The 8,627-nt window shown below is 40.9% G+C and overlaps 1 protein-coding gene across 1 annotated transcript in view; it reads right to left on the bottom strand.

Annotated features, from left to right (window-relative positions):
• Positions 1-4,850: 4,850 nt before the first annotated feature.
• Positions 4,851-8,627, bottom strand: part of T265_05908 (hypothetical protein) — a gene marked incomplete at both ends in the record, with an annotated part of 25,110 nt that continues 21,333 nt past the window's right edge. Inside the window, one exon of the mRNA XM_009171043.1 lies at positions 4,851-5,187. Within this exon, the coding sequence (XP_009169307.1) occupies positions 5,017-5,187 (171 nt within the window). The remainder of the gene's footprint in view (positions 5,188-8,627) is intronic.

Here is an 8,627-nt window from a genome sequence, read left to right as displayed (position 1 = left end):
TTTTGTTGCCGAATATCATCCTGAGCCAACTATTTCCTTCGCTGATCAGCACACTTTTTCCACTTACAAAAACTTGAAATGAACTTACCCGTGGTACATGCGATTTTAGGTAAGGCCATCCAGGTCATCAATCAAAACAGCCGGAAATGTTATATCGAACACTTGTAATGGTCTGCGTAGTTCTAAATAATTAACCTCCTGTTTACAACTGGGACTTCTCTATTTCGATGGAGAGCTGATTTGGCTAAGTCAAGGCTCAGTTCGAACATTTTTTGTCAAGTTACATGGGTGAATATGGGTGAGCAAGATCGTGAAAACCGGTGATTCTTATTCACAAAATTCCAAAGTTCTCCCGATATGATGGCTGAAAAAACGTTTGGTTCTCAAAGTACTACGCGGTGCGCGGAACAGTTCGGTTACGTAACTTTACACTAATGTTTCAAATCAGCTAGAGTTGTAAACGGAAACAATGATACAGCGTCACCACGTGAAAACCTGGGTCGTCAGAGTTTTGGGCATCTCAGTTTGAATTTTAACCTGCGGATTCACTGCGGACTTATGAAATTGCGTGGGAGTATAATAAAAAAGTGAATGCATACTAAGAGGACGGAAGTCACAGTCCAATGTTGTTCATAAAAAACTAACGTAAACCTGATACAGGGCCATGCAGGTGAGAACAGATTTGCTTAGTGTTACAGTTATCGACGGTGATATTGAATATTGCCTGAGAGACATAATTAATAATATTCTTCTGAGAAGCTTCTACGCAAATCGCTGTGCATTTTCCCATAAAGAACGAATAATTCTACTTGCTGACACTTCAGTACAGCGATTGGCAATATCCACTGCAGAAACCACCGTCGGAGCGTCTGCAGGTGTGCACGAGCTACCAGTGTGTCATACATGGAGCGAAACAGGGTGGAACCTGCATACATTCACTGGATGGAAAGGCCAAAAAGGGAGACACAATGAGCATCCTTAGAACGGAATACTACATCCTTGGAGGAAACCTGTGAATGTTGGGATTGATGTGGAGTTATTGACAGGCAGTCCTATAATTTGAGTGTATCTCGTGAAATGATCTTGAAGTAGTCATCATTTTCCGAGAGAAGCTGTCACTGACGATTCTGACAAGCACTTGGATGTCGATAAAGAAAAATCACAAAGCAAGTGGTGTTACAGTCAGGTAAAGAAGAGATAGTTGTACTGGTAGGATATATTAAGCAACAAGAAAGATAAACGCCTTCAGATTACAGTGTAGTTTCTCTTTCATCTGAAGGCAGTGACTAAAGAGAGTTCGTCTGTGTGTGCGAAAATTTTTGAGGACAAAACTACGGGCCACTCGATTTTTCACAATTTATTTTGGTAACCTCTCTGCACACAAGATGATTTGTAAATTTGACAACATTGGAAGATATCCGAAATCAAACACGGCAGTTTGATGGCTTGGTTTACAAATAAATTCGTGATTCGTCCTAAATAAGCTACGAACTAGCATTGTTTCAGACAAGACGAGACATACTGCTCATACGTTTTCTTCGGTAACCCACGGCTATTTCATCTTTCTTGAAGCTCACCTGGGAGGTGCATGCCTTAAATTTTCGTCGACGTTACATTAGCCTTCACCTCACATTATACGCTGTTCTAAAAAAGTAGACCGTTGCCTCCAACTGAATTTTTAACAGGCAACACATCTTCCAGCTGAAACCCTAATTAGTGCTAAGCTTCTTTTTCACAACGGACAGCTTTGGCTGGTTTAGGTAGAGTTGGTCCTAAAACCCAATTACTTTGACAACCGAGTGCATCCAACCGTTCCTTTTTAATAAGCTTGTACTTTTGTGTCCCCAAACGATTGGAAAAGCGGAAAAGAAGTTGTGTTCCTTGTTATGTGAGTTGTCTCTTGGTGGCAAGCCCAATCAGGACAGATCTTACAATAGCTAGTTAGATATTCACGAAATATTGAAAGGCAGGGTCATGATAGATGAAACATCGGTCAACAAAGCACATCACCCAGGTAATTGATGTTTCCTCCTGAACAAATCCTTGTCTTGAGCACCCGGTATTACTTCCTTGCAAAGGAGTGAGGCATGATTTTCGAGTGGACCTATAAAGAAATAGCTAAATTTTAGAGTTGAGTATGTCATCACTAGATTGCAAAGTTCACCTGTTCAGAACTAAAAATTCGGATGAGTCAAGCGTGCGCTGGTGAAGTAGTGGTAACACGCTCGCCTCAGATAGCATGATTCGAGAAATAGCTAAATTTTAGAGTTGAGTATGTCATCACTAGATTGCAAAGTTCACCTGTTCAGAACTAAAAATTCGGATGAGTCAAGCGTGCGCTGGTGAAGTAGTGGTAACACGCTCGCCTCAGATAGGCATGATTCGAACCCCAGCACGGCCATTGGGTATGCCCTATTGATCAGTTCCAGTGCTCCCCCTCCTTGGTGTAGACTCACCAGGACAGAAGGATGATCGTTCAAACGAGAGCCATATAAGCATATATCCTAAGACTGTATGTGCTTTGAAGGGGCACACATTCTGTTTGGGTGTCAGCTCCTTTCGAGAAGATCCCAGTTAACGGTAGTATCAATCGGTTAGTTACTGATAGCATTAGTTCAGTGATGCATGTTGAAGCTTTACTGTCATAACACCAAAAATGACATGAGAGTGACACATATGGTCTAGTTCTAGAATATGATCAGTGAATCAATTCATAATGAATCAAACGAATTGTATTGGAAATGTGTATAGTTTTGTACACATTAGACGATATGCGATCAGGAAATCTAAACTGCATTTCAAAAGTGGGGAAACGTTATACAGAGCACACAATGAGTATATTACTCATGTTCTGTATACGTGATGGCACCATCAATTCTATTTCCAGGTATTCCGGGATGGTTGGCCCAGCACTTCCGTTGACTCCGTTGTTACTGTCATTGTACAATCAGGTTTTCGTAACCATTTAGCACCTCTGTGTTAACGACTAGTCAGCTCAGCTTTGGGGTTCAAGCTGTGCAGCTGACGATCAGTATTATTAGTGAAAGGGAACTTCGCTGCAGAGTTAGTTATTAGGAAATGCTAAATGAACAGTTACAGACTATTGGACAGGGGAGCAAAACTTTCATATGCATCTTGTATACAAAACTTACTATCCATCTTCTAACTGAACGCGTCCTCCTGAACTTTCCTGGATATTCGTTGATTGCTCTTCAATTGCAAGCAAATGCTACATAGCGACTCCACGAATTCCGTAATACATCTCACTTTTCAAGAGACGCAAAGTGTATTTACCAGAAAAAGTTTCACTTGCATGCTCCCTCATCAGCAGTATCACCAACTAGTTAGTTCAGCATTGCGGTTCAAGCTGTGCAGCTGACGATTAGTATTGACAGCATTAATATTATTAGCATTAGTATTAGTGTTAATTAACTTCTGCCGATAACCTTCGCTTGAGAATTACAGGACGGCCGATGGAAGGTCCGTTTTGCAACCAGAATGCTTTGCAATGTCTAATTTCTAGTGGTTTTTCACTTTTCGGTTAATTAAACCCAGATGAATGAAAACGCAAAAGCAATTCTGTAAATCATGTCTGTGTCTGTAGCGTAACCGTGGAGACAAGCCATTCAAACGCAGTGTTCCATTTGAGATGCAACCAAGTCCAGGTTTGTAAAATAAAATTCTACACTTAGAAGCACGCGCAACTTCAAAGGCCCCACAAGGGGTTCATAAATATTAACGAGAGTCGTGTCAGAGGGGTGGACCATGATACGCTCGCAGCACACTCTTCAGATAACAGAACAATAGCGTTACAGAAGAAAATTCAGGTAAGCATCTGCACCCTAATCTGCTGATGTCCATTATTTGTCTGGCTTTCAATCATGCGGCAGAGCAGCTGAGCACAAATGAATACACCACACACTTGTGTAATGAAACAAAGGATGTGAATTGGACCATTGCCAATGTCTGTATGCATTTCAGATTCTCATATGAACATGAGTAGGCATCATTTTTTCATTGGTACTAGTTAAGTATTCTACTTTAAAGAGTCTATTCTGGTGAACCCTACTTTGTCCCAAAAGGGACAATGTGATTACCTAATACAGCTGATCATGTGAATTGTCTGGCAGTGTGGGCACAGGGACAGGCAAGTTACCGGTTAAACAGCAATTATCTGATAAAAAGTTATTAGGACTCGATGAATAGTTACATTTGCAAACGAATCTGAATTTTACAGGAGACTAAACTGCCTCTAGCTATGATAACAGGGAAAGGTTGCTAAGAAACGTCCCTCTAGCTGCTGATCGTTTGAACTGCCGAAATTTGCTTTAGCTGTTTTAGTTGCTCTTTATATTTCCCACCGAACAATTCACATATGTTGTAGAGCTTTTTGATTTATTCTTTTGAAATGACCGAAGCATTTGAACTACACAGAAACTGTCCGATTTGATGTTCTTAAATGTGCACAGGCATCCACCTGGACATCTGCTGTGGTTATGTCCTAAACATCAGCTGAACAAGCGGATGGTGCCAATATATAAGGCCAATATAAGGCTAACCCTTTATTCGCCTGATGTCATCCCTATACACACTTATGTAATGATTACGTAGAACTGCATGGGCGGTTCCGTTTACTCTTTTCAAAAAAAAACTAATTGTAGGCAACAATATTTAAATCGGACTCACAAATTTCTTCGACCAAAATTGCGTGCGCCTCTCAAGTGGTTTTAACCAGATTCAATTCCTGCCGGCAACCCAGCCATCTATTGTATGACTCGTTAAAAGTCTCAGATCAAACAACTAGCAATGTAAACCTCTGCTCTAGACTGACGAAAGATAACAATAAACATCCAGCAGTATAGGTTTCATTGAAAACGGTTATCATATACAGGGTTTTACATTGTTCTGGTATAGTCCGATATGTAGCGTGGTTCGTGCGACTACGTTATCGCAATAGTATTCGTTCCCCTCCATTTTGCAATCGAAGGGAATCAATGATTACCTCGTGATGAAAAGTCAATAAAATGGTGTCTTGAAGACAATAAAAATCCTTGGTCCAATTTTGAAGCAGAATGAGTGTCCTGGTTGATATGAATAGAAGGAGAAATACTGGCCTCGGACGATTGTGCAGTGCCATAGCCGACCATGTTCTTTATCCATCCTCTGTTTCAACCACTTGACCAAATCCTGTGACGGAAAAAGGTTGAAAATAATAAAGGAAATTCCATTAAAAATCTAAATTAACAAATGGACGACGCGCCACTCTGAGCTACCAATTGGTTGTGGTAAGAAAGCTGTTAAGATGCTGGAACATTTACGTCCTAGTCCATTTTGGAACATAACGAATTTCGAGCCATATTGGGACACATTTGTGATGTCGTCGCGGCACGTGACCTCCTGCTAGACTGGAAAAATGTCTATCCCTCAATTGTTTGAAAATATAACCCTTGCTAGTGATTGATCGATAGATGAACAGTACCCTTTTGCGTGACCGAGCTGGATCATAATATCATGACGGTTAGATATCAACTGTCTGGTTATATCCATTTTACGGCCAATAAGCAACCCCATGGAGGAGAATGAATTATCTGATCCTGTTTTTTTATCTCCCCAAACCATGCTGAAGCGCATGAACAAACATATTTGACAGTTTTATTCCCAAACACACGCCGAATAATTTCAATGTTTGGTAAACGCTGAGTACCATGGAACAGAAGGCACTTCTTTTTTTCCACTTCTTGCATAAGTACTTATGACTTCAGAAGACTGGATGAATTCGTTTAATGCTGTTGCTGCTCGAAGGTCATTTGGAGCAAGCTGAAGTCGTCAACGACAGATTCAAATCGATGGAGGACACAGCTTACGCAAGAATAAGTGAATTCGCTTTCATTGGAATACCATTTAATGACGACCATTAAGCTATAGCCGTAAGGCACAGATGAAGGTTTTTCCTGGTTTGTACTTACCTAGAAAAACAGCTGATCCTATAATCAACATTGAACAAAACCAAATTTATGGATGCGGTACGTAAAGCTGGAAAGCCTGTAGATCATATATCATGTAACACTTTCCTTCAATTTTCTTGGAGGTTTTGGAGAGATATCACACTACCTTGGTCAGCTGACCAGACAGCCTGTCGAAGCAGGATGAACCGACGCCCGAAGGCCCCCAAAGCACATTTAGTGCCATCGAACTTATTACAAAATAAACGATCCACGGTATGCACATCGAAGTAAGGAACCAGGCTGAGGGACCTTCTTTAATCATTTTTGGACGTCTGCCGTTCAACTTGGGAATTGACAGGTGTGGCTCCAGTAATAGGTCTTGAAATGCGATTTCCATAGATGGGCTGCTGTGACAAAAACTTACATATGCATACGTACATAATATTATTCGTTTAGCTGTAGCACCCTTTTGATGCTGAACTACCATGCCAGCTGAGGGAAGCATGAGGGCCGAGATACTGCCAGGTTACCTAAGTCTAGACAGTGGAATTCGAGAGGCAGAAGTCGGGTTCGAACCACGGACCTTCAGTCAGTAAATTCACGCTCTAACCACTGAGTCATTTCGGCCCCGCATACGCACATTAGGGCAGAAATGGAGTTAAGTGATGAGACTTCTTTCATGATCACTGTTTTTTCACTATCCTTCTTAAGTAACTGAATGATTTATGGTACGAACTTTAGGGATAAACTGAGGCGACAAAATCAATCACGGGATACTAAACGATTCTCTTTGTTTCAGTGCATGGTCAATGGTCAACCTATGGTGCCACATGAACGTGTGAAAATTAGTTTAATTCGATTCTCTGGACGATCAAGTTTCATCTCTCCCAACTGTGACACGTATAGGAGGGCTACTGCACTGATATCGGTTAGTCTACTTGTGGAATATATTTGAACGTAATTCTAAAACAATCAAAACAATCACTCCAGTTTTTGAGTAGAATTCCTCTTTCAAAAACCGTTTTTCAATATACACTGATATCTGGATACCGATTACCACACTACCTGGAAGAACGTGTAAAAACTGGAAGAGGAATGAGCCAATTAGAGCGCGAGAAATAACTAGTCGCAGTCTACCGAAGATCCCTGATATACAATAAAAGGAAGACACCATTTGCATACACCATTTGCAGACACCATTGCATAAACTACATCCCATTCCAGTGTGTTTTAAGCTTTCGAACCTGATTCATTTTTACTAATTGGCGGTTTCTGTCTTTTATAGTAGGTCCCCACGCCCACGCTTCCAGCTCAGGGTTTCACGGTTGACAGGTGGTGCCGGACGACGCGTGCCTTTACGTTACTCTCCTTGAGTGACAAAAGAGTTGTTCAAACATACACTTCGGTGAATCCCTTTAGTCCAGCTTGCCGTATAGTTTTTGCTAAGTTACGCGACTGCCATTTTAGCTGATACGCGATACGTTTTTTCGACGTTTAATAGTGATTCTTCTCTTTGAAAGCAAGATGTCGATCTGTTTAAAAATGACTTATTATCTTAAAGTATGCCCTGTACGCTGCTCCAGTTCAAAATACTTGTAAATCTCTGAGACTGCTGACTTTTGGCGCAGAAGATTCTGAGGCATACGATTTAGCTTATATATTTTTTAACCAGATGGTGTTCCCTAACTGTTGGTCATCTGCTTGTCTGATTTTACCGATGGGGTTTTCTTAGAGAATGTCTAAATTTTTTAAATCACGTGAGCAAGTATGTGACCTCGTTTTTGTGAAGATCTCAGATGCCATTCAACTCGGCTGAGATTTTGCTACTGTAGCAACGTAGAGCGTTACTCCCACCTTAGTCCCATCATTTACACAGTCCAACTGTATGGTGTATCCTACCCAGTTCTCAAGCGAAAATTACACTGCGCGATTCCAGTATGGGCGAACTTGTCTGTGTCAATGCCAACTCAACACTCATAACAATGACCACCCTAGCGTGCATGATAAGAGTATGCAGCTGTTCACTGTGACCATTGCATGAAGGGTCCAGTGAAAGAGTGTGTAAAGAAGAGCCAACTTCACCACAAAAATGGTGAAAATTTGGACTAAGTAACCCGACATACCATGTAAAGTAAGGTTGGTTAGAATATTTCCGCTTTAAGGCAGTTGAATCTACATTGTGGATTGGAAAGTGCATCAGACAACTCGTTAGAATATTGCTAGTGAATGAGTTCAGAATATTCCCTAAAGTGGAGACGTATGTCATGTGTATGTTGTCAGTTTTCGAAGTCGAAAGACATTCGTAATGCACTTTATGTTAAAATGCCACAAGTCCCTTGAAAAGCCCGTGAATATGCGGTAGAGTTGGGTAACCTCTGGAGACAGCGCTTCCGTAAATTTATTGATATGCAATCTTCAGCAAAACAACGCCTTGACAAGATGTCCATGAATAAATATTCGACAAATCGCCCGACCGGAGAGCTATTCGCTTAATACATAGAAGCGGTCGTTTGGAGGGTGATTGCAAAGAGGGAACACTTGTTTCTTCTTAATTGAGGTACTTTAGGCAGTGGAAGCAAAGCGTCATCTCATAACTGTCATTTAGAAAAACCATACCAATGTGGAATTGTTTAATAAACTTTTACAGTTCCACTAAGAATATATATATATATATATATATAT

The sequence above is a fragment of the Opisthorchis viverrini genome (assembly GCF_000715545.1).
Source record: "Opisthorchis viverrini unplaced genomic scaffold opera_v5_115, whole genome shotgun sequence".
In the NCBI taxonomy this organism is placed as follows: domain Eukaryota; kingdom Metazoa; phylum Platyhelminthes; class Trematoda; order Opisthorchiida; family Opisthorchiidae; genus Opisthorchis; species Opisthorchis viverrini.
The sequence above is the reverse complement of the archived record's forward strand: the minus strand, read 5'-3'. Positions and strand labels throughout refer to the sequence as shown.